Here is a 27,338-nt window from a genome sequence, read left to right on the forward strand (position 1 = left end):
AAGAGCGACAAGAATGATTAAAGGTTTAGAGAACATGACCTATGAAGCCAGGCTTCATGAACTGGGCTTGTATAGTTTGGAAAAAAGAAGATTAAGGGGGGACATGATAGCGGTTTTCAAATATCTAAAAGGGTGCCACAAGGAGGAAGGAGAAAATTTGTTCCTCTTGGTTATTGAGGACAGGACAAGGAGTAATGGGCTTAAAGTGCAGCAGGGGAGGTTTAGATTGGACATTAGGAAAAAATTCCTAACTGTCAGGGTGGTCAAATATTGGAATAAATTGCCAAGGGAGGTGGTGGAATCTCCCTCTCTGGAGATATTTAAGAACAGGTTGGATAGACATCTGTCAGGGATGGTGTAGACGGAGCTTGGTCCTGCCTTGAGGGCGGGGGGCTGGACTCGATGACCTCTCGAGGTCCCTTCCAGTCCTATTATTCTATGATTCTATGACTGTAGAGGTTCCAACTTCCCAATGAACTTTAGTAGTGATTTCAAACTACAGCTTTTATATACTCATACCACAGAGAAAAAGAAAAGTCTCTCAAGCTACAAACCACTCCAAGATAAATGATTAAGATTCAGCATTAAATGCTTTCCAAACACTGCTTGCACATGTGAAGATATTTATTTGCCACCGCTATAAATTAGTTATCGTCAGATCTGGTCAGTAGCTAGACTGAAGATTTTTAATTCCTTTAATACTTTGAAGAACACCTGAAAGAGGTGAGAGCAGAGATTAAGTTAACACAATTTAGAGCAAGGGAAACAATTCTGATTCAGTGGTTTTGATAAATTTTATCAAACTTTTATGTAGAAGTTATTAAAATATAACTATAGATATCACACCCCTCCTCCTTCCTGACTTGCTTAGCACTTTACACCTTGACCTTGCAGCCTTGTGTTCAGTGCTGGATCACTGCTCCACTCATTCTGCCTGAGATGCAGCAATAAAGTTCACATCAGACATGTGGACTCCATTTCTATCCTACAAAGATGATGTGGTTGGTCAGACGGTTTAATCATAAGTAATTTACTGCTTTCAGACTACTCCTCCAGAACCACTTTAAAAAAACCTCACACTTTTGTTCCACAGTAGTGCTCTTCTAAACCATTCCAATTGCAATGCATTATGGGTACTTATCCCACAGATTGTGGCATAATTCCCAGCAGTAGTGGGTCTGGAAAATCTAAAATTGTCACAGATGCACTATGGGATGATAGCTGGGGGACTAACTGAGCCATTTTCAGCAACTCTACATTGGCATAAAAACTATTCAGACTGAAGTGGGTAATAGATCTGTTGAAAGCAAGTCTCGTCCTAATGGTTTTTGCAAACTGTTTAGAATCCTTTTATATGTGGGGATGGGGTTTTTAAACAGGCATTTTAGGCTGGTGCTTAGAATGGTAAACTTTTTGAGTGTAGACCAGGCTCAAGAGCCATAGGTTAAGCTGTACAGTGATCTTTTGCATTAATCAAATTGCTTAGAATAAATCCTTGTTGAAAGCAGGATACAGTCACAGCAAACTTTAAACAGGCTCTTTTGTTGGCACCACAGTGTAAAAATTATATCAGTCCATTAGGAAAGGAAAATCTCTGAGCATTTTAATTAGAATAAGTACAAGCCATAAAGGTTGTTCCATTTCATGTAAATTCCAAGTAGTTATCAAAATGTTAAATGCATTCAATTACGTACAGCCACATCTTTACTAAAATTCATGTTCATTATCAAATATTAATAAGTTACCAGAACAAGATGACACTAATTAAAAAATAACCCCAGTAAGAATGTAGAGCACAATATTTTAGTTCGAATATGAAGGTGTTTGAGAAATGTTGTATATAGCAGCAGTCTTGTTAATTCTCCTCTTTGGTCCTCTGTTTTATTGCAATTTAATTCAATGCATAGTTAAACTGGTTTGCAAACTTCTCATGCTTCTTTTGGTCCAGTCGATTCATTGCTTTCACCACACGTTTCATGGCTTTGCTGTAAGAAAAAGCAAGAGATGGATGAAAACAAGTTAACAGCTAAGTTGATTCTATATGTAGAGTAATGGGAAATGTTTATTAATGTTAGCAAAAAATGGAGTGAGGTATGATTAATCACTAATCAGGCCTCAGAGCACTGCACTGATGAGGCAGAACAAATCTGTCATGTTAACTAAATTAGCTGCAACAATACAAATAGTTTAAATTCAATAGTGGCTTTATTAACAGGAGTAAACAAATTAAAGTCTTTCAGTTTAATGGCTGTACATTCCACCCTCATTACAGCACCATCCTGGGTAGACAAACATTTGAAGTGGGATTTTCAAAAGCATTTAAATAGCTTTGGGGCACAGGTCTCATTGATTTTCAATCACACTTGTGCACCACAGGCATTTCTGGGAAATCACACCTTTGAAATTCTACAGAGCATGCGTTTATAAAAGGGAGATACTATGCAATGGAGAATCAAAGTTTTATCCCAAAGAACTTTCAGAGTAGTTTTTTTTTTAAACCAAAAGAACATTTACTTAGCAATGGATATACCAGAACTCAAAACAGAGCTTGCTGTTCAATTAAAAACAAACACACACTTTATTACAAAGGTTCTGCAAAAGCTTTACTGCAATATAAAGAAAATAAATCTCTTCAACTCCTCCCCCATGCCACTTCCGGGATGGAATATGGCAGCTATTTTACTCACACAAAAACCTTAGAAAGGAGAAGATAATGCCTTGTAAACAAATGGTTACCTTCTTTTCTGTAATTTTTTCCCCCTCAAGATATGTTGCACATGTTCATTTCACTGTAAGTGTGTGTGCGCGCTTCATGCACAGTTGTTGAACTTTTTCTTTCAGGCCCTATCTTCACTACATGGATGATTGCTGTCAATCTTCTGGAGTTTGATTCAGTGGGTCTAGTAAAGACCTGCTATATCGAACTCAGAGGGCAATCCCATGAGTACCAGTACTCCTGCGAGGAGTAAGGGAAGTTGATGAGAGCATTTGCTCCTATCGACCTCCAGCTATGGCGAGCATACAGAAAATTGAATTAAGGTATGTTGACTCCAGCTATGTAATTAATGGTGCTGGAGTTGTGTATCTTAATTCGACCTTTCCCCATTGTGTAGACCTGACCTTAGTGGCACCAGTTGAGGCAGCTCATCCTCTGTTGCCACATACCACTACGTGCTGGTATGAGAGGGTGGATAAACTCCAATGGAGAGAGGAATGAGGGTAGTGGAATGGACACATATAACACATCTCAAAAATAAGCTACAGAAAGATAGGTTATGTTTTTTCTTCTTTGAGTGTCTGGATGTGTCCATTCCACTATAGGTGATAAACAAGTAAAAAAACTGGAGATGAAGTCCGAGTCTACCTGAAGAGCAACTGTAGAACAACCTATCCAAAACTGACATCATCCATGGGAAATGGCATAATGAGAAGCAAAAGTGAACACAGATGACCAAGTGATGCTTTACAAACTTTATAATCAGCACTTGCTTCAAAAAAGCTGCCAAAGTTGCCTGTGCTCTAGTACATGTCAATACTCTCTGTTGGGGTTATATTAGCCTATTGGCAGCTGTGACAGGGCGCCTGCCCTGCACTGGCCCTTTAAGACCAGGACTGAGGCCCTGAGCCAGAGCAGGAATAGAGGGACCAGCTGAAGCTGTTGGGCTAATGAGAGCCCAGTTGTCAGCTACACAGAAAAGCCCGGTTGGCTTGGAAAAGCCCAGCTGAAGCCATTAGGGCGAGTGAGAGCCCAGCTGCCAGCTATAAATAGGGAAGCACAGTTTGCTTAGGGGAGGCCAGTGGAGAGCTGACTGCAGAGGAAGCAGGAGCTCCTTAGAGGGAGACAAGCTGGGGATAGCCAGCAACGGCTGGAAGAGGGCCAGCCAAGACTCCCCCTGGCTAGGGGTTGGAGACAAAGCCCTGGTTTGCGGGTGGATCATGTGGCTGACTAAGTAAGCAGAGCAGGTGAGACAAGATGCCAATGATGAGCAACCCATACAGACTGTAACTTGCCCTGAGATGAGCTAGATGAGGACAGTCAGGGGGCACTGAGGCACGGTAGGGGGCTTGCACCCTGACAGCAGCATAAACAAATGCATAAAGATACAGGAATTCTCGGAGTGGAAACTGGATGCTCTGCCCACAACTGCAGCTAACAACTGCATGGAGCATCTTAAGGATGTAGTATGCTCCAGGAAGAAAAATAAAGCCCTTCTCATATCCAACGAATGAGCTCTCCTTATCTCTGTGAGCACTGGGTTTTGGGAAGAACATTGACAACTAGATTGGCTGCTTAACATGAAAATTAAAGACCATCTTCAAGAGAATTTTAGGTGAAGACAGAAATAACCTTTATCCTTATGGAAAACTGTATAAGGAAGCTCTGATAGCAAGGATCTCAACTCTTTCACCTTTTGACAGAAGTAATAGCAACTAAAACTGCTCTCTATTGTCATAGATATGTGGAGCATAGAAGAAGTTACTAGAGGCTCAAATGGTGGTGCCATCAACTTTGCGAGGACCAAATTCAGATCCCAAGGAAGTTTATAATCTTGCAAGTGTGGGAACAATGTGACTAGTCACTTTAGGAATCTGGTAATGATAGGGCTGAGAAAAGGGATCTACTATCCACTGATGTATGGAAGGCTGAGAGAGCTGCCAGATGTACCCTTACAAAGATAGTTGCCAAATTCTGATGTTTTTGGTATAGACAATATACCAGGACAATGTTGAGGGCTACATGCACTGGGAATATGCCTTTCTGACAGGAAAAAGTGCAAACGTGTTTCCACTTAGCCAGGTAAAAGTCCCCAACTAAGGATTTTCTACTAGTCAGTAGCACTTTCTGAACATTTTTAGAACATGATCTCTTCAAAGACATTAACCACAATGCATCCACATGACTGAGAGCTCTTGCAGGTTGAAAAGGAGCAGGTGGCAATGGTCCTGAAAAAAATTACCACCTAGACCCAGTGAGAGACAGCAAAGACTTGACTGACAAAGTCTATAGGGTCAAAAAATTAGAATTTAATTACTGGAACTTTTCTGCTTGGAAAAGAGATGATAGAGGATTATAAAATCTTGACTGGTGTGGAGAAAGCAAATATGGAAATGAAATAATAATGAAATAACCTCCCCATAATAGTTGAACTAGGGATCACCAATAAAATTAGCAGGCAACGGGTTTAAAAAAAACAAAAGGAAGTATTTCTCTGTATAACACACAATCAACCTAGGGAACTCCTTCCAAGAGGAAGTTGTGAAGGCTGAAACTATAATAGGATTTAAAAAGTACTAGATAAGTTAATGGGGTGTAGGCTATTAACCAGGATAGTCGAGGCGAAATACCAGGCCTTGATTTTTCCCTCGCTTCTGTTTGCTAGAAGCATGGAGCTGATGATGGGGGATGGATCACTCAATCATTACCTGTTGGGTTTATTCCCTCTGAAGCACCTGGCACTGTCCACTCTCAGAAGACAAGATTCTTAGCCAGATGAACTATTGGCCTGACTCAGTATGGCCATTCTTAATATTCTTATGTTATGTTCTAGTGTTGTGGAGACCACATTGTTGCTATAAAGATTATATAAGAATGGTATTTTTTTACTTTGAATGATATTCTGGGCGGCAATGGAATAGGAGGAAAGGAATACAAGAGCAGATCCTTTCAGGTTAACATCTGTCTGTCAATGAGCCTGGGCTGAGACCTTTCTGGGAACAAAACCAATGGCATTTTCTGTGGGGCTTTATTACAAAAAAAAATGTTCATCTGGGAAATCCCCTTGATTTGGAAGATGGATCTGGTGATGCCCAAGTATGAAGTAGGTAACAGTGTAAACGTAACCCAAGCTTATCGGTTAACTGTCCAGGTTACACCCCAACTCCCTACTCACCCAGCAGCCTGCACAGGGGAGGAAGGCAGGGGCCAGTGCTTATGAGGAGCTGGCTTTTAAGTTGGCTCCTTGCGCATACTAGCTCCTGTGGAGTTGCATACCTTCCCCCTCCCCCATGCTGCTGCCTCTGACAGGAGGGAAGGAATACAAGAGCGGGCCTTTCCAGATTAGCAGCAGTGTGGGAGGGATGGGAAGGAAGGAGCTAGTACACACGGGAAGCCAGCTTTTAAAAGCCAGCTCCTCGCAAGCACTGACTACTGCCTCCCCCCCCTTTCCCACTTCTGCTTCCCCCCTCCTGCATGTAAATGTGTAACTACTGGACATTTCTGTGGTTACACATTTAAAAAAAAAGCATTTTAACTCCCCTAGTATAAAGTCCACTAGCAATTGAAGAAGGTTCTACTCAGTTGATCTGCTAATACGTTCTGCTTCCATGGAAGATAAACAGCCCCCAGATGAACTGAACTAGTTATGTGAAAGTCTTAATGGTGAACTACTTCCTGGCATAACTGTGCTCCTCTTTGTCCATGTATACAAGAAAATGTTAACATGCCTACTTGAGCCTGAAGAGAAAGAATCGGAAATGTCTGACAACTGAGGGCAGAGGGGGGTTAGAGTTGATACCTGGAGACAAGTAGCCCAAGCCTAGGGATAGCAATACCAGGGACATCACTGAAGACTCACCTTTCGACTGCACTGGCCTTTGTGGAATGTTGGCAGATAACGTTACCGTGGGCCCTGATGCAGTGAGGCAGGTGCTGCAGCCATCGCTACCGACTGTGAACCTCCTTGCACTTCCAGGGATATTGGTAACAAGAAGATAAGTAGGTCCCATGGGAGCGGTTGGGAGTGGCAATGACTGATAACTCTGCCACCGAGATCTTTCAGGACACTCTCAACCAATCTCACAGAGGCCCTGGAGGCAGTGATCCCTTTTTCACTGAAGAATGCTCCAGTGAGCTACTCTTACCAAAATGTCTTGTAGAGGCTCTGCCTCTATTTGGCTTTAGCATGGACACACCCATGTGAGGTTTGGAGCTTAAAGGAGGGACCAAGCCCCTCCTTTAGTACCAACCAATGGACCATGGAGCTGCAGACACTCTATACCAAAGATAATGTTCTTGGTTTCCTCAGAGTAAGATGAATTTGGTAAAGTGTCGCATCCATGGGTAAACATTTGAGTCTTGACACACTCTTTGACTGGGGCTTAGATCTCCTACAAATGTGACATTTGTGCACTTATGTGGGATTCTTCCAAACATTTATTACTGATAGCATAGGTTAAGTGCAAGATCTGCCGAACTTATAATCTAGTGAGTATGGCATCATTCTGGTATCGACCCTAGTACCAAAAGATGAAAAGCTGATCCAAAAAGACTCAAGACTAATATATATATATAGCTAAAACTAACTTAAATGTTACTAAAACTAACTTAAATTTTACTCACTTCCTAACAGCAGCAAATATACACTAAGGAGTAAGGAAAGCACTTATGACAAGTCTGAGATTGCTCTGACAGCCATTAGTGGCAGTAAGAAGGAAGTGAGAGGATCAGGGCAGCTCCACCCTCTGAAACTAGCACATTGGCGTGTGGGGACAAAAGGTACTGAGCCATGCTGACCGGTACCTCTGAAGAAAAAGAGTTCTCTGACAACTGTGTACACAGTGCACACCCACCCACCGACAGTGGAATGGATATGTGCAAGCATTAAAAGAAGCGTATCTAGCAAGTAAATTTGTGTTGGCAGGATCGGTAATTGTCCACAACCCCTGCTAACTAGGACGCAGAGCTAACACCCCAATACCTGCAAGAAGGAGAATGGGATCTTTAATGACTGCTGGTGACTCATGTTGCAAGGCATGAGTGAGTGCCTTCTGCGCATGAGCAGTCTCCATCTCCATCATACTCTCCTGGTCTTAGTTAAATGTATGTTCTTTTTTAAATAAGCTGACTTCTCATATCAGATGTTCTCAAGTGCTGCACAGTTTACAGAAGCAGTGGTATATGGCAGGGATGTAAAATCCCGTTTAATTGGCTAACTGGTTAAACTTATTGTGTGAATAAGTAGGGGGCAGAAACCCCCCTGCTCCAGCTCCATGGGAGGCCCATCCATAGATGGGCTGCTCCAGTGCAGTCCCACTTGGGGTAGACCCAAGCACCCCGCAGACAGGGGCTGCTCTGGTATCCTGGATGGAGCAGCCTCTGTCCATGGTGAGCCAGGGCACCTTGCAGGTAGGGGCTGTTCCGGCATCCTGGTCAGAGCAACCCCTGTCTGCAGGATGCCCTGGCTCACCATGGACAGAGGCTGCTCCATCCAAGATACCAGAGCAGCCCCTAGCTGCAGGGCACTCAGGACTACCCCAGGTAGGGGCTGCACTAGAGCAGTCCATCCAGGGTGGGGCCCCACGGGGCTGGAGCAGCTCTAGCCCCACCAGTTAGCTTTAACCAGTAAGCCTCACTCATTAAAAGTTAACCTGTTAAATCTTCATAGTTGTAGTGTAAAGTGAAACTGGTAAACCAGGGACAGAGAATCTGGGATTTCAGTGAGTAGCCTGTGTCAGGGGCTGGCTATTACTGGGGAATTTTTCAAAGGGACTCAGGCAGTGGAATACATCTATTGCTGACCTGCAAGGTGAAGTTAGGACTGACAAAACCCAGAGAAGAGTGCTTGAGTGAATGAAAGCCTGGTGGTATCAGGGAGCTGATACCCAGCTACCACAAGAAATACTTCCTCACTCTGTAAGTAGGAGTTAACAAGGTGCCCATGGTTCCTTGAGAACCACCAGTCACACAGTGCATGCCAGGATTCCTGTTCTCCCCAGACTGTATTTTTATCTCAAAGCCAGGACTAGGGCTCTTAGTGCTATGGTAATATAAACAACAATGAAAGGTAAGGGTGATTGTAGGATGTGTTGCAGAAACCAGGCCCTAGATTTCAAGGTGCTTACCTAGTTCAGTGAACAGAGGCACCCAAAATCTTGAGGGATCACACCTTATGTGTTATTCTGTTCTGTCTGGATTTTTATATCACACCCATCTCCATGGTAGCTGAGCGCCATGAGATGCACTTTACCTGCTTCTGTACCACGCTAACTACTTCACTCTGCATAGCATTTTAAAATCTCTGAAAACAGAAGATACTTAATAATGCTTTTAAAAGGACAGGGTAAAGATCTTCTCAGTAGCAGTTGTAGCACATGTCAATATTCTGAAATAAGCACCTTGAAAGTAGTGTCCCTTTAACAAAAGCTCCATCAACAAAGTTAACAAGTGCTGCAGCTCTGGTCTTGTCAGAATAAGGAAAATGCGATCTTGGTTTTGCACTTCAAATATTATCTAATTGGTAGGAGAGAAGCGAGTCTTTAGCACTGCACAGTGGCCTTGACACTTTCATGTCATGTAGGTTTTACATTAGCACCACTGGGTTGTGCGATACTGTAAATGAAATGAGATCCCACTCTGATGATCTGTGTGCAATTTCACTTAACTTTATTGGCAGACTAGAGTCTGGGTTTATCACCTGTACATTTCAAGTAATTTGAGGTTGTTATAAAGGGCCCAGGTTATCATCTTGTTTAGTGCTGAAAACCATGGGACCTATTAAAACATGACAGGTTTGATTCCCCATGCCTGGCACAAACACACACACACGATCATTAGCAGGAAGCACAGTAAACTAAAAACAGCTCTTTAAATTTATTTTGTAAAGGCTGATGTGAAATTCTGATTAGTAGAACTTTATGGCTTATTGACTCCGCTGACTGAGACCAGATAATATGAGAATTTCACAGAAAATGTGCCTTTTTTTTTTAACCAAAAGATAGAAAAGTGATGTGGATTTTTTTTTTTTTTTTTAGTTATAATACCCATTGCATCAAACATGGGGAAATACAGAATTTTAAAACAAATGCTATTCCCTTTGGATGCTGTTTAACTAATACCATCTGATGTTCGAGGCATAATATTCCAGTATCACTGTGGTTCTATAGTACTTCACCTCTTAGATAATTTGATTACTCTATTTCACTGGCATTGGTCACATTAATCAAGTGTCTGAAAGTTTCTAGGCACATACAACTGCTACCTTGTTTGAAACATGCTGAAGATGCTCTACCCTAGTCCTTATATGGTACCTATCACCATAATATCAGAGTGCCTAACAAGAAAATAATCTCTGTAAAAAGATAGATGTCTAAATTCCTTTAACAAGTCTAAAACTAAACAAACAGATCTGTAACCCAGAATGATGGGGTGCAGAATCCTGTTGGAAACCTATGACAGCAGGGGGACTTCCCTTGTCTGTGAGCACATCTTAACTGTATACCTCAAGTTACTGACACTCAATTTAACACTCCTTGAGTTAGCCTAGCTTGAGAGAGTGGTAGATGCAGACAAGAAGTGGAGGTGACTGTATACAAATGGCCAATCTTAATCTTTAAACATGCATACACATATCTATACATATATTACTTATTTTAGAGCCCCTGACTAATAGGGAAATGTGCAAGCTCATATTCCCCTGTCCAGTTTCCTATGCTTTTGGCAAAAGTGGCCCCAGCAGCACCAGGGGGCAGCACTGACTGCCTGAAAGACACAAGTGGAGGAAAAGGGAGAGGAATAGAGACAGTATTGTGAATCTCCGCCCAGGCCTCTCTCAGTAGGCCATGCAAACCCTCCAGCTCTCCCTTCTTCGGAAGAAGCAGAGAGAGAAAGCAGATTTCCCTCCTAGAAGTACTGACAAAGCGGTAAGGGGATTACAGGAATTTGGGCTGGGGACGGAAGCACAGCCTCACTGCTTGTTGGCTGGCACAGACCTCTCTAGCTGCATGCTACTCCACTGCATCAGTTTTTCATCTGATTTGCATGGCACAGGTGCTTATCCCCATGGCCCGGAACAGGACATTGGGATGAGAACAGTAGCAACACAGGTCAGAATGCTTCAAATCCCTTTACTTGTTTGTGCTGCTACTAACATCAGAAGATGGGATTTATGCTACAAAAGTGAAGAAAGATTTTGCAGGGGAGGAAGGTTGGGTGATAATGCAGAAAGTAGCTATAGGAATATAGAAATATTTTTAAAAGGTGACATTTAGAGAGAAAGTTCAGCCAAATCTTAACCCATGAAAAGTAATTCTGTAAGAGAATATCTAGGGCTTCTATGTGTTGCTGCTGATTTTCAGATCCCAGTTGTCCAATTTAAAGGTTTTTGACAGCTCTACAAACATAACCTTGATCTGAAAGTCAAGCTGGGTTATCTCTGGGACCTGTCTCATAACCACCAATAATAATTCTTTAGCTGACATTCAGCTTATGATTCTATTCATACATGAAACAGAATAGGCTCCAGCTCCCTCTCCCATAGCTACAATGGTTTATTAGGGCTAACAAAAACAAACTCTAGTAAGCAGCTAGAACGCTGAATACATGCTGTGAGCAGACCTAAGAAATGCTCTATTTTACCAAGAACTTTTCAGACTATACAAGATTTCAATTACAATAGAGTTGCTGAGCCTGATGAATACTAGTATGTAAGAACTAATAGAGGCTACTTGTAGCTCCCATCATTTTATTCTGGGTGCCCGAATACCCAAGCGTGTCTCTTGTCTGCTGGGAGTTTAGGGGGAAGAACAGTAACCAAACTTTCCTCCCAGCCTTGGATGCTTTGGACCAGAATTCTTATTTACCATGTGCCATAAGCACAGGTTTAAGTTAACTGCATATTTGTACAGCTTTAATTACCTTTAATTGCTTATTTTACTAATCGGTTTACTTCACACTTAGTGGACCTGCCTACTTTACTGAAGGCAAAAAAGTGCAACAGCAGAGTGGAAGTCTGCCATGAGAAACAAATGAGGGAAGACAGAGTGTGACACACGTTTCCCCCTTCTTGATAAGGCTAGTAGAGAAACTGAAGTCCATTTGAGACATTTATCTTATTCTTTTAATTCCCTTTATACTCTATAGCTTGACTTTATTCTCTATCACTACTCAACTTCACCATCTACCCTAGCCTATTGATCTCTTTGTGCAGCCTGGGATGGCTAATGGATGTGCAGACTAGCTCCCTGCTTCTGTGTCAGAGAGTACGTCTACACTAGCCCCCAGTTTGAACTAGGGAGGCTAATGAGGGTGACCGAAATTGCTAATGAAGCGCGGGATGTAAATATCCCGCGCTTGATTAGCATATTCCCGGCCGGTCACCATTTTGGAAACTGACTAGCCCGAAGTAACTGCCCGCGTCTATACGTGGTAGAGAACCGGGATTCCGAGATAAACCTCTTAGTTCGAATTAACTGTTAAACCTCATTCCACGAGGAGTAACAGTTAATTCAAACTAAGGGGTTTCTCTCGGAATCCCGCTTCTCTACCGCGTACAGACGCGGGCAGTTACTTCGGGCTAGTCAGTTTCCAAAATGGCGACTTGCCGGGAATATGCTAATCAAGCGCAGGATATTTAAATCCCGTGCTTCATTAGCAATTTCAGTCGCCCTTAGCCTCCCTAGTTCGAACTAGGGGGCTAGTGTAGACGCACCCTGAGAGATGATATCAGGATCTAGTTGACTTTAGGTCCCTGCACAACCCTTTATAGAACAATTATGGCTGTAAGAAGGAACAGAGTCTAGGAATATAAAAAGCCTGGTTGTATGTTCTGGGATCTGGTGTGTTCCAGATTACAAATGTTTAACTGGGAGGTGTTGTACCTGTGTCCAGCAAACATATAGACGGGGTCAAACTCTGAAATCAAGAAGGAGATGGAGGCAAGAGAGGAGACATGGCCTTTCAGAAACGTAGCACATTTTCAGAGCTCTGGGACCAACCACCCAGTAACAATCACCAAGATTCCACTGCGGGCAAAAGCAAAACACCCACACTCATTGGCCCTTTTACTAATCAGTGCTGTTAATTCTGAATTGTTTGTATGAAGAGGGACATCCCTTATTTTTTGGCTTACATTACTCCTAAACTACTGAATTACAAAAAAGTATTGGCTCACTTACTACAGAGTTACATCACAAATTCTGGACCCCGAAACTGAAGCTATAGAAACTTATATAATTTGAAAATCTTCCTTTCTCTCAAATTCCAAATATCCTGCACAAAGGCCCTGGCCAAATAACAAGTACATTCTAGAAAGGAAGTACAATGCCACACAGCTGGAAGCTCAAAGAAAGCAAACAGAAGATGCATAAATGTCCTTTATACAGTTTTATAAATGCCAGTGGTGCAGTGTTCCTTAAAGAACAACCCAGTTCATCAGCTTACTATTGCTCCATGCCCCCTTCTCTTGCAGGCAGAAGGCACTGCTTTTCTGCAACAAGCTCTGACAGTTTTTTCCTTGCTGCTTATTCAGGTGGAAACAGCTAGTCAAATTAAAAAAAAATTATAAAAGGAAATAAGTGGAGGATGAGGAGTTTCAGATATGAATATCTTACTTATTGAAGACTTTTTTCTCCAGCCGTGATCGAGAAGTGTTAGCCTCCTGTTTCAAGTCTATCAGATTTGGGTATTTCCTTTTCTTCCTTTTTTTCTTCCCTCCTTTTCCTTTTCCACTGTATCTGGAGGATCCAAGATCTACTCCAGTAGCTGCTTCAATCTCTCTCATGAATTCTGGATCTTGCCACTCTGTTTGAAGAGAAAAAACAAATGTTTTAAAGCTCATTTAAAGCTTGCAAGTTTCCAGTGGTATTAGGGCCTGTTCACAAGGAGGGCAGAACCAGGTTGCTGAAGGATTTTAGTATGAAAATGATGTTATATAGACTAATGGGTACAAGACGACTAGTCTACAGCACATCTCGGGAAAGAAATCCTGACCAAGATGTTTGGAGATACTTTCGAATATCAACTGCAACAGCCAGTACAGTTCTGTATGCAAGGCCAAAGTCCACTTCTTGTAAAAGAGCAAGAACAGAATTCCAGGGAATTCACTTAATATGGGAGAAGTAGCCTAAATGCTGAGATTATTATTAAAGTTAACAAGAAGCCGACAGTCTGACATCTGGAGTTTGTGTAAACTGAATTTTTAGAAAAATGAATTAAAAAAATAGGACCCAGGATATTTCACCTTAGGAGAAGAGTGGTTGTTATGACATGCAACAGCATTTCCATAGTCAGGAATTAAGATTGCTTCAAAATGTGTAGGAGGTAGCAGACACTAAGGAAAGGAATATGATCTTTTTCTATTCTACCAATTTGAGTCTTCTAAAATATCCCACCATTCTACATTTAAATTCTCTAAATCCAACTTTCTTCTTCCTACAATAGCACTGCAGTCCGTTTAGAACTGTTAAAAATTTCTGTTGATAATTTTATTAATGCCTTAAAGTTTCAGGGTTGGAATAACCATTTATAGTACAGGTTGATCCTTTCTAGTTCCACACACACTCTGATCCAGCAACATCCATGGTCGGGCATGATTTTAGTTAGCCAGATGTCTACTAATCATGGGCATGGCCAGGCTTCCCACGGTCCCATAAAATTTATTTACAGCCACCAGTCCTGGCTCTCTGTGTACTGTGCTGTTATTTAGCTCTAATTTACCCCTAAATGTCTTCTAAGAGCCCAGTAAGCAATGGAAATATTAGTAATGCTGCTACATAATATTGACCTCCAGCGGTCTAGCAAATTCTCTGGTTCAGCACCAGTCAGGTTCCAAGCCAGACTAGAGAGGTTCAACCTATACTAATACTGAAGTGCAAAAATAGGAAAAAGGTCTGAGTAACTTAGGGTACGTCTAGACTACATGCCTCTGGCGACAGAGGCATGTAGATTAGACTACCAGGCATAGGAAAATGAAGCGGTGATTTAAATAATCGCTGCTTCATTTAAATTTATATGGCTGCCGCGCTGAGCTGATCAGCTGTTTGTTGGCTCAGCGCGGTAGTCTGGACGCGTGGGGGTCGACATCAAAGGCATTTGTCGACCTCCCAGGTATGCCGCATATCTGGGAGGTCGACAAATGCCTTTGATGTCGACTCCCGCGCGTCCAGACTACCACGCTGAGCCAACAAACAGCTGATCGGCTCAGCGCGGCAGCCATATAAATTTAAATGAAGCAGCGATTATTTAAATCGCCGCTTCATTTTCTTATGCCTGGTAGTCTAATCCACATGCCTCTGTCACCACATGCCTCTGTCACCAGAGGCATGTAGTCTAGACGTACCCTTAGATTGTAAATAAACTCTGAGAGGATGGAACTGTCCTTACTTTCTGCTACACTGCCTAGCATAATGTCGCTCCTGTCCCTGATTGGGGCAACATATGTCACTGTAATATAAATTAGTAGGATTATGGTGCTGGTGCAGGAAAAAGGGAAATAGTCTACTTTTGAAGATAATTCAAATTTATAGGAACATTAATCTTAATAGAAAAATCAAGCTATGGATTGGAAAAAACCCAAGTGCAGATATAATTCTGAAAAGCAGGAGCCTGACTCAAGTGCCAGAAACCCAGAACTCCAGAGTCCTAGTTTTCACTCTGCCAATAAATTGTCAAGTAATCTTGGGCTTGTCACTTAACCTTTCTTGTTCAATATCTCCATCTGTGAATAAATAATAATAGCACAAGGTAGACACTGGGTATACTTACCATCTGTTCAGAGCTTTGAAAGAAAATAAAAGTTGCTTAATATTACTAATAAAGAACCCTATAATTTCATTTGTATATCTAAAATGGTCATGGACAGAAATATAGGTTGTGCTGTTTCAAGTTGGTCAGAGGCAACATATTCCCCATAGCCACATTAAAATAATATTGTTCAGGAGTATTATTAACACATCTATGCAAGGAAAGGATAGAGCTAACCTATGAATTTTATGCACAAAAAAATATCAGAGGAAGATTAAAATTATGCACAATGCCCCACTCCACCCTACTCCCCCAAGAAAGCAGAGCTGTGTAGGAACTGAGAAAGTGAAGCATATAGTGAGAAAATAGAACCCACACAATTGATAGATCAGAAGTCTTCACAGAGTTTATTTTTTGAAGTGAAGGAATACAGAGCAGCACAATTCAGATACAGGAACGATTAATCCAAGATTAAGGAAAACTGTCTAAACAGTTTATCTCTCAGTAATAAGAAGGCGTCACAGTTTAGGAACCCAGTGAATGGAGCAATTGTTTAAACACAACGAAAAAATGCCAGCATCCAGTAGAGATGAAATGAGCATTTGAGTAAAATGAAGGAGCAATTTAAAAGCCTTTGAGAAAAATCAATAGAATGCCAGGGAAGAGCAGTCTTTTTGAGCATTGATGGGCCCCTAAAGCTCTTCATACATTGTTACTGAGTTTAGCAGCAGGGAAAAGAAAATTACACAGTTTGCAAGGGTAGGCGGGAATCAATACTGTAGTTAGTAAAGAGATGCTATTTCACATCTGACTGGCCAGCGGCCTGCCTTCACCAGCTTGTCCTGATACCTGTTTGTTAACAAGTCACTAAGGGCTGAAAAACCAGATACTCTTCAGGGTTGACACAAAAAATAGGCACTTAATTTGCTCCTGTGTGCGAACTATTGGAAAAGGATGAACACTGCAGATTAGGGGGTCAGTGTAATCCCTCATGATTCATTGTTTCAGGGCCAAAGAGCTTAAAGCACCGTTTTGTGAACATATGGCTAGAATCTACTATTTTAAACTAAGTATTAAATTTAAAAAAGCAAGGCTTGATCATTACTAAAGATCTCAGTAGTGACCATACTGCCAAAACACACACTAGTCATTATTACGTGAACTATATTACTTTTTCATAATTGTTTTTGTTAATCACACGGGGATAAAATTAAACTACCTGCCAGTACAGCGAAGATGCCAGAAAACCAATGACCTGAGCTAGCTTAAAATATGTGATAAGTAGAGACTTCTTGAAAGTCCCATTACAAATTCACACACTCAGAATTAGAAGCAGCAAACATTAATTAAATCTATATATATTTAAATAAAAAGGACCAGATTAGTTCCCCCAGGAAATCTTTACATTCTGGCATGTATTAGAAATTACTAGCTAAAAAAACCAAATTTTGTATTTAAGAGTAAAATAAAAAACAGTTTAATTTGGCACAGGAATAGATGCATTTATTACTTTAAAACAGTAAAGGCAGCTTTGTTATTTACTGTCATCTTTACAAATCTGCCACTCATTGCTTAAATGCCATGTTCTTTCAGCCTTACAAGCATAGCTAGCAAAGGGATAGGATTGGAGAAGGTGGAATAAATGTGTGCTACTCCCCTCTCTCCCACAAATGGTTGTATGGAACCAAAACACCCAACACTCTCAGCATTTTTGTGCAGTGAATGAAATATACTTTTGATCACGATTGAGCCTCATTTTGAATTGCATGGTTACTACTGTATGGAACTATGCCAACTATAAGAACAATGTACATATAATATCTGGTGGCTTATTTTAATCTCTAAACTACTACCTTGTGTTACGAACAAGTGCACACTCCTCACGGCTGCACTGACCTACTTGGTAATGTTGTTACAAGGCACTTGCAAGGAAGACATGACTTTTTAAACACTGGTTATGACAACACAGGATATCTTAACAATTGTAAAGTTCTTAGGCATGGAAAAAATAATGAACCAAATACTAAGACCAACGCGCATATATGCTTAATAATAGTTAAGATACAGACATTATAAACTTTAAATTAAATTAATGGAAGTTTTGGCTAGCAAACTAAGTGCCAGAGTTTCCAGACAGATAGAGAATGTTGGGCAGAAGAGAGCTCAGTTTGACATATCAGCTTAAAAATGGCATTCAGTAGGGCAGCACAGTAATGTCAGAACTGGTGTGGGACTAAAGTGCACATCCTTCTGGGCCAGAGGTGAGAGTGTTACTAACAACACCACACTGATGCAATAATAGAAATAAGAATTCTGTCTAGCCTAGAGGAATGTCAATTTCACAGAAAAAAAAAATCAATAGTTTTCAGTCAGTGATTTTTTTTTTAACACAACAGAGCATTAGGGCTCGTCTACACTTGAACCACTACAGTTGTGCCACTGTTGCACTTTGGTATAAACACTACCTGTTCTGATGGGAGTAAGTCTCCTATTGGCATAGTTAATTTACCTTCTCAAGAGGTCAACAGAACAATTCTTCCACTGATCTATTGAGGAGTTAGGTTGGTTTAATATGTCACCCAAGAGCAGAGTTCCCTTTAAGGTAAGTGCTGGGGCAGCCACCCAGGAGAGATTCAGGTGCCGCCCTGCTGATTGGAAGAGTGCTCACAGCTGGCAACATGTGTTTCTATTGGTGGTGCACATCTGCACATGCTTTGGTGCACTAAACAAAATTTATTATGTACATAGATGGAAAAAATTAGAGGGAACATTGCTCAGGAGTGTGGATTTTTCAACACCTCTGTGCAATATAGTAGCTGGGTTGACTTACCTTTTGGGTGTAGGCTTGGCTTTAGGTTCTGTTTCTAATTTGAAACTACACTTTCTCTGTCTGTAGATTTTGCCAGAATAAAGGTAAGAAAAAAGGTCAAAACTTCTTAAAAAAAAAAATCAAGATAATCACACTCTTGCTTTACATAAACCTGAGCTATTGGTTTATACTTAAATACCCATTTGTGCTGGGGTAGCAATTCTCAGATAATGGGTCATAATAGCTAACTATGGAATTTATGCTTTGAAGAGAGATTTACAGGGGAAGGTAATGGTTGAAAAATTGGGTTCCAGACTAGATTCAAATAAGATGCCAACATACCAGGAACAGATATGGATAAGGCACACCATCTTTTTACAGTTTCAGAAGTTTTATTTCTGGTAATACTGATCAGAAACAGAAGCATAACTATATTAAAGGTTAATTCCTTACAATCTCTCCTACAAGGAAGGATAAATAAAAATGTGAAGTCAGAGGGAAATACCAAATTTCTGCATTAAGGCAATGAAAACAGAATCAGTATTCATTGCAGTACAGGAGCCTTGATGTTATAGTGATATCTGCACTAAAGATGTTAAATAACGAGTAATTTACTAGTCGAGTAGTCGATGGAATTTCTATTGACTACTCGATAGGCATTTCTGGATTTCTCCTTTGAAATGTACAAAAGCCCTTGCTGGGGCTCTTGTACATTTCAAAGGAGGAATGCAGAGCTCCATGTGCAGGCCCGGGCCAGTGAGAAGTCCCGCTGACTCCCGGCTCTACAAGGGATGCAGGCTCTGGTATTTGATTAAGGGATCTGGAGTGTGAGAGGGGCTCTGAGCTGCTCTTGGGGCAGGCAGGTGGGATGTAGGAGGGGTTGTAGGTTCAGGCTCTGGGATGGTATTTGGATGCTCAAGGGCGAGGGCAGGAGAGAGTTCATGACTGGGGTAAGAGATTGGAATGTGGGCTCCATCTGGGCACTGCTTACCTCAGGTGGCTCCTGGTTGGTGGTGCAGTGGGGCTAAGGCAGGTTTCCCCTTGCCCTGGCCCACTCCCTAAAGCAGGCAGCAAACTCCATCCCAAGTCCTATTGTGCCCCCTCTCTGCTTTGTGGAGAAAGCATACAGATTGGGAGGGTGCATCTTGACATCAGCACCCTTCTTCTCCATCCCCTGCCCTGCCCAGCACGCAGAAGGCTCCAGAGGAGACAGCTCCAAGGTAAAGGGCAGGAGATGAGCAGCAGTGGGGAGAGGAGCAGGTGAAGTGCCCTCACTTGATAGCCTCTTGGCCAAAGCAGTCAGGATCACCTGTCAGGGCCTCCAAGATCACCTGTAGATCCAGATCTACTGGTTGGTGACCACTGGTCTAGGCCATCGTTAATCAGTTTGTAAACCAAGTTGAACCATGACTGGAGGCATCTCATAAGAAATCTGACCTGAGCTTTCACAAATGTGTCTGTGGCTATGTGCCCCAGAAGATGAAGGCAATGTCTGGTCAATATTTGAGGGCTAGTCTGCACTGTCCCTATGAGAGTGAAGAGACTGAGGAATCTGTTTTTTGTAAGTAGCACTCTCACTCATCTAATCTGTCAATTTTGGTACATTGATTTGTAGGCCCAAGCTTGAGAATAAATTCATAGCTGTAAGGGTAACCTGTTGATTTTTGTTGAGGGAGCATGCCCTGAGAAGACAATTGTCCAGGTAAGGTAAGGATAAATCATGATCTAGGTGGGCCACCACTATAGAAAGGACCTGGGAGAATACTTTGGGAGCCAAAAGGAAGTATTCTATATTGGCAGGATGAAGTGAAAGTCTTAAATTTTTGAGCCTTGATGAATTCGTTCAGTGCTCTGAGATTTCGTATGGGTCTCCAACTTCCCTTTTTCTTGGGTAATAGGAAGTAGTGAATGTAAAAATCTTTCCTGAGTAGAACGTTGAGGTAGTGGTTCTATGGCTCTTACAAGGAAGAATGGTCTATCTGTGGTCATAATGGGTTCTTGTGAGAAGGGTCTCTGAAAAGAGATGGGGAAGGGACTTGTGGGAGGGAGAAATGAAGTGAAATGGATGGACTATCCATCATGAACAATCTCTAGCACCTATTTATCAGATACCATCTGTTCTCAGCTACTGTAGAACAGAGCAAGGCAACATCCACAGGGATGTGAAGGGTTAGCCAGAATCAGAAGTTGTTGAAGGGAATGGTCTGACAACACCTGGACAATCCCATTAAAACTGACATTTTGAGGTGGATGGTTGGGACCAAGTAGGTTGTGGGCCTGATGGTTTGCATTTTGAGAACCTAGACTTCTTCCTTTGTGGCTCGTAGAAGTGTTAGGTTGAGTAGTGTGCTGAGCGAGATTTGATTGATGGCTGAGGATAGTATTTTCTCTTCTGCCCAGATGTATAAATTCTTAGGGTATGTCCACACAGCAAAGCTATTTCGGAATAATGACTGTTATTCCAAAATAACTTTGAGTGCATTTACACAGCCAAATCGCTATTTCAAAATAATTTCGAAATAGCAGACAGCTTATTTTGAGCACCTGGTAATTTGTGGTGCGGAGTTTTAGCATGGTGAAAGAATACATTTTTCTCCCAAACAGACTGAGGTTTTCCAATCCCTATTGGGGGTGTGTGTGCATCCTCTGATGTTGTCAACCTCTGGAGGGTACCAGAGGCACAATGATCTAATTAGGGGGTGGATGGGAGAAAAGAACTCCTGGGTCCTTTCCTGGGCACAGTATTTCTTATGAGACAGCTTAGCTTACACATTGGCTGGGCAGATGCAGGTGTCTTACATACAGTTTTGACTGGGTCCAAGAGACCCTTGTGGTAGGGAGAGGGACTCTGGATGAGGAAAAGGAGTGCAGAACGTCCAGCATCTTATGAAGTGATTTGGCCACATCCTTAGTGGTAACAGCAGTGTGTCTGCCACTCTCTGAGCAAGGTCTTGAAAAAGTTTAGTCTAATGATGGTAGAGGAGACACCAATGCCTAATTTGGTGAGGAAGATGAGATGTTAGTCTGAATGTTGACTTTCTGTTCCTCTCTCCTCTCTTCAAGAGGTTCTGGATACAGAGGCAGAGAAAGTGTGCCTCAGAAGTTCCTGGTGCTGAAGGGAGTGATGGATGACTATCTCCTCCCGCTCATTATCTGACTTCCTACAGGAGACTGAAAGTGCATAGCATGAATGCCAAAGGGGAACATGGAGCTGCAGGAAAACTTGGTACCAGAACCTCAATATCGAGTAGCAGAGACTTAGGTATGTGGGGCACTGTGAAGTCTTTTGAGTATCTGAAGTCTTGTGGTGCCATAAGTACCAGTATCAGTGCTAGGACAGCTGTACCAATGGAGTTGGTGATGTAGTTTGGGTTAAGTGAACAGACAGGCTTCAAAGTAGGAATAAGATCCTCCAGAAAAGGGCGCTTTTTCCGGAGGATCGGGGCCAGTGTAGACACTCTTTTCCGGCTTTTTTAAAAGCCGGAAAAAAGCGGCGGACATTTTTATTTAAATGCCGCGGGGGATATTTAAATCCCCCGCGGATTTCCCTATTACGGCTTCTGAAATTAACATGCCCCTTCCGGAAAAGGGGCCAGTGTAGACGTAGCCACAGTGTTTGGGATACATTGACATTGTCTGAACTGATGGAATCTTCCAAAAGGTATGATCTGTGTCACTCCAAGTACCAGTGTTTCATTGCCTGTGCCCATTGGGTCCTTAGCCAACTCAACATGTTTCATGGGGAAAGTACCATGAGAATGCTGGGTACTGCGTTTGGACAGCTTCTGTTCCTTCAATAACAATGATACTTAAGTTAGTGATCTTTTTTGGCTAGCTTGGGGTTTCCTCTGGGGACTCCTTATTAAGAAATCTTGTGTGAATGGCTTGCTGCCATCTTCTTAGGTTCACTTTCCTTGGATATGAAGGGCTGTGATGAATCTTGATGAAGGTCTGAAGGCAGTTGGAGTGCTACTTCCATTTGAAGGCATTTAAACCTCAGCTCTCTGTCTTTATGGAACAACTGTTTCAATTGTTACATAAACCTCACTTCCAGGAACATGATTTTCCAGGAGGCAATGGACACAGTCAGAAAGTTCACCCATCACTTCTCTTAGTTGAGACATCTCTTAAAGCCAGATGAACTGGTCATACCCTGTCCCAACATAATCTCTGGACAAGGGAAGAGGAAAAGGGGCATACACATTTCATTTAAAACAAAAATTTAAAGGAAAGAAATTCCAAGGAAACTAAGTGTCAGAAAAGAAATGATTAACAAGTATTTGGAGAGTTAACAATTTGATAAATGGACCGCTAAATACTCTGCCTCTAGCCAGAGGTGGTAGAGAAGCAATTGAAGAGGGTTTGTCCATGCAACACTGATTAGCATTATGGGAGAGCACAAGGATGGGGACTGCTCAAATGTGGGCTGAATGGGCACTGCTACCAAAGTTCTCTAATCAGCAGTGCAGGGACACAAACACACTACAGTGGAGCACCCATAAGGACACTACTTGAAGAAGTGATCAATTATTTTTAGGTGCCCTATTTGTGATGCTCTCCAGGGATCTGATTTTTAGGTGGCAGGTGCTCACCACTTTCGGTTTCAAGTTGGGCTACCAAAAATAACAATTGCTTTGGATAATATTGGTTCAATATTTTTATTACCCAAAGAACTGCAATAACCCAAACTTTACCTTTAACCTTGTTTTCTAGAAGCAGTTTAGTATTAGTCAGCTAACACAATGGCCTGATAACAGGTCAGTTGTTCAGTGAATTATGGCCACACTGATCATATCACAGTAATGCCTGTTGATCTATCTTAATGTTGCATAGTTTACTTGCAAATCCGTGTGAGTTTCAGTATCAAGATATGACTGCAAAGCAAGAATACTTCAGTGAAAAGATATAGTATAAAAGCACCCTCAATATCTATGCCTATGTTCAGAGTGATCCTCTCAGCTCCCTCACTTTATGTTTCCAGTCAATCTCACACACAAACCTGGCTGTTCTGCCTGCTTCTCAAACCTCTTCTTTTCTTCTCTGACTCTGTCCTCTGGATTAATAGGATTGCCGGAGTCATCCCGAGGGATTATCTTCCCATGGAAAGGGCACTTCAGGAAGAAAAAAAATGACACTTTTGAGTTACAGAAAAAACATTTCCATATAATCCCATGTTTCTAGTTGTCAGTTATTAGAATTAAATTACACGCTTGGTACCAGTATGTTGGACCAGATTATTAGCACCTCTTATGAGGTGTAGAGAGCCCTCAATTACTGCTGAAACCTTAAATAGACTTCTGTGGAAGTTAAAGACACTCAGGGACTCACAGGGCAGGCAGGAGACCTGGCTCCTACTACATTTAAACTGCAGACCTGCAGCAGGGGTAGGTCCTGGATCTGGTGCAAGCTGGGGCTGAGCGCCTTTCCCTATTGACTAATCATATAGTTGATAAAAACCATCCATTAGCTGCCTGCCCACCCGGCTCTTACTACATTTAAAATGCAGAGCCACAGCGGGGTAGCTCCCAGACCCAGCGCGAGCCGGGCCTGGGCCGGGCTTGTTCTGACCTGGCTCGTACCAGGTCCAGCAGGCCCGGTCCGTAGGGGTCAGAGCAGGCCTGCCTGGGCAGAGCCTGGGCCTGCCGTGGGCAGAGGCTGCTTCGCTGCAGCCTTCCCGCCCCCACCCCTGCACACGCTGCTGCCTCTAATAGGCAGGCAGCACCATGGAGACAGTGTTGGTGAAAACTGGCATTTAATTTGGTTCCCCCCAGCACCAGCTTCTGCTTCCGATACAGAGGCAGCAAATAGGAGGGAATATGTCAGTAGTCAACTCAACTACCTGGTAAGCCTAGTCTTACTGGGAAGTTGATTAGTCGGCTACTTGCTTACATCTGTGTCACAGGATTGAGCCCTTAATGAAGTGAACTTCCAGTAAAATGGCTTTAAATAACATGTCATTTAACAGTGGGAATGCTGCCCTATCACCTCTGGAACCAGGGTTTTAATTCTGTGTTAGTATTTTTAAAGATAAACCCTTTAACATGCAGGTATTCCATTTTAAGTATTTTGATCCATTCAAATAAGAAATGTCATATTCAACAAAATGTTTATTTTTAAGGAAACTGTGCAAATGTGTCCAATAATTCATTAAAAAAAATAAGGTAACTTTTTCTGGAACAAAGATATGGAAATCTTGTATTAAATATTTGATTTTTAAATGAGGTACCCCATAAATAAAAATACTTCCTTCAATTGTTAGATACTAGTTTGTGATTTGTGACAGTGGACCGAGGGACATTCATCATAAATGAAGTCATACTGTAGCAACACTGTGGGCAAAAGCAGATGCAGCAATACAAAATGCATGCCAAAGATTATTTCAAAACACTTTTTACAATTTTCTCTTACAAAGACATGCTTCCCACCTGCAAGATCAATTTGTCTGGCTAAACTAACCAAGTGGAGATTTCATTTAACAAGAATTTTCATTCCCTTTAGCCTTGTTTACAATGAGATGTAAACTCTTGAACAAATCTTTTGATGTGACCTTTCTATGTATGGCATATTCCAGAAATTAAGATATTAGGTGCTCACCTTAAACCTATCCTGTCTTTCACATAGTTTCCCATCAGACAATAATGCTCGACATTTATGTTTCACTGGTTCAAACTTGCCAGAAAAAGTTATGCATCTACTTTTTAACATATCAGCTACTTCCTTGTTTTCCACCTCTTCCTCCAATTCATTGGGTGCCCAAAATCGATGTTGAGAAGAAAATCTAGCAAAACAAAGAACACAGATACCTTTTGGACAATTTTGAACATAAACCAAGTTCTGTACTTACTATTAACCTCTATAGTCTCACCGGAGTCAGCTGGCTTAGAACTCAGCTCAGCAGGTAAAACAGTAGTTAAAAACATGCACATAAATCTTTAACAACACTTTCTTTCAGGAAACAAAACGGCTTCGTACTAGATGGCAAGAATGGTAGGACAAAACTCAATAAGGACAAATGCAAAGTAGTTAAGAAGAAATAATGCAGAAAAGGATCTAGTTGTCATAGGGGACCACAAGCTATACATGAGTTAACAATGGAACACTAAGTACATTAAAGTATCTAAAAGGTTACAAGAAGGGGGGAGAAAAATTATTCTCCTTACCTCTGATAAGAGAAGAAGCAATGGGCTTGAATTGCAGCAAGGGAGGTTTAAGCTGGATACTAGGAAAAAACTTCTTAACTGTCAGGGTGATTAACCACTGGAATATATTGCCTAGGGAGGCTGTGGAATCTCCATCATTGGAGATTTTTAAGAGCAGGTTAGACAAACACCTGTCAGGTATGGTCTATATCAGGGATGGGGAACCTACTACCCAGGGGGCTGGATGTGGCCCCTGGCTTGCATGGATCCTACCTGCAAGGATCCGAGCATTGGGGAGCCAGTGCTGGTGCTCCAGCCCTCCGCCGCCTCTCCTCAGGACAGGAACAGACAAAATCTACTAGCCTGGTCTGCTGTGGGAGGGGAATGTGGGGAGTGTCTTCCCCTTCTCAGATGGGGGCCATGTCAGTGAGGATTTGTTTTGTTTTTTCCCCCCTTTTGTTTCTCACTTGTATGGGGCCCCTGACTGATTCTTCTGTGGGTCAGTGGCCCATGACCCAAAAAAGGTTCCCCACCAAGGTTCCCTCTAAGGTGTGTGCCTGCGTGGGCGCACACCAAAAATTTCAGCCCTGCCCACCTCCTCAGTAGAACCATGCAACTGTGGCCACAGCAGTTCCCCGGGGAAGGGTCTTACGGCTGGTGGCTGCCTCGCCCCAGAAACATCTGGGCAGCCACCACATGGCAGCCAGGAGCTGGAGCCTGGACTAAAAATAGCACTGCGACCCCAGCTGCAGTCCCGGCATCAGCAGCTGCTCTCGGGGGCACGGTACTAAAAATAGTACCACAGTCCCGGCTTCAGCCACCCAGCACATCACCTTGCCATTGGAAGCAGCTGGAGCCATGGCTGCATGGCGGTTGCCAGGGCCCAGACAGTCGTACTAAAAATAGTACCGCAGTCCTGGACCCAGCAGCTGCCATGCAGCCATGGCCCCAGCTGCTCCCTTGGGCTGGGCTGCATAGCGGGTGGCCATGCCGTGTTCTGGGAGTGCTGCCGGGACCATGGTGCAGCTGCTCCTGGGCCAGGGTGGAAGTGCTAAAAATGTGCAGCCATCACATGGCCCAGGTGGAGCAAGGGAATCCTGGGCTGCAGAGGCCCTGGTAGAGAGAGTCCTGGCGGCAGTGGAGGGTCAGTGTGGCATGGGTGATGCTCCGGCAGCTGGGGCCACATGACGAGGGTGGGTGGGTGGAAAAATAGCCCATGCGCTACAGCTAGAACTGGGCCACGGTGAGGCTGTGCATCCTGTGCAAATGACGTCAATATTGGTGCGCAAGACAAAACTAATTCTGCTAACAGATGGAAAATTCTAGAGGGAACACTGTTCTTCACCCCTGGAGTAGATGGTGCTTGGTCCTGCCATGAGTGGAGGAGACTGGATTTGATGACCTCTCAAAGTTCTTTCCAGTTCTATGAATCTATAGTAGTAGGTTGTTAAAATTTTCCTTCCTTGTACACAGATATATTAATGAATTATAGCCATCAAGGGTACAACAACTGCTATATTGAAGACATTCTTTAAAATGTTGTTTAAGACTGACAGGTGTCCATTTCCAAATAAATGGTCTTCCCCCAATTTCTCGTTTAAGATTACCACATTACATCCAATGGTGGATTAACCACTTGGCCAATGGGGTCGGTGACCAGGGGGCCCGGCCAATTCAGGTGCTCCTTTGCAGAAGTGTTAAACAGGCACAGGAAAACCCTACATCCAATCCCATTTCCCTAATAGACACACCGGGGGGAGCAAAAGGAGGGAGACTGCAGTAGAAAGAGGGTCCACTTCCTCTGTCTCGATTTAGTCCTGAGTGGAGTGCAGGATCAGGTCCAGGATATAACCGTTACAGGACCGCTTGGGAATAATGACCATAATATAATAACATTCAACATTCAACATTCCTGTGGTGGGAAGAACACCTC

The 27,338-nt window shown here is 42.5% G+C and overlaps 1 protein-coding gene across 7 annotated transcripts in view; it reads right to left on the bottom strand.

The window, feature by feature from the left end:
- Window positions 1–1,577: 1,577 nt before the first annotated feature.
- The window catches only part of UVSSA (UV stimulated scaffold protein A), a 91,052-nt gene continuing 65,291 nt past the window's right edge, over window positions 1,578–27,338 (bottom strand). For 6 of the 7 annotated variants that reach the window (XM_075930915.1, XM_075930914.1, XM_075930918.1 and 3 more), the window contains 4 exons: window positions 24,861–25,044; window positions 23,266–23,377; window positions 13,327–13,516; window positions 1,578–1,985 (listed from right to left, as the gene is read on the bottom strand). In XM_075930915.1, coding sequence (XP_075787030.1) covers window positions 1,892–1,985; window positions 13,327–13,516; window positions 23,266–23,377; window positions 24,861–25,044 — 580 coding nt within the window. In that variant the 3' untranslated portion in view covers window positions 1,578–1,891. Of the gene's footprint in view, window positions 1,986–13,326; window positions 13,517–23,265; window positions 23,378–24,860; window positions 25,045–27,338 lie in introns of those variants that run through there. The other variant, XM_075930919.1, reaches the window with a different exon arrangement.

This window comes from Pelodiscus sinensis, chromosome 5, assembly GCF_049634645.1.
Source record: "Pelodiscus sinensis isolate JC-2024 chromosome 5, ASM4963464v1, whole genome shotgun sequence".
NCBI lineage: Eukaryota > Metazoa > Chordata > Testudines > Trionychidae > Pelodiscus > Pelodiscus sinensis.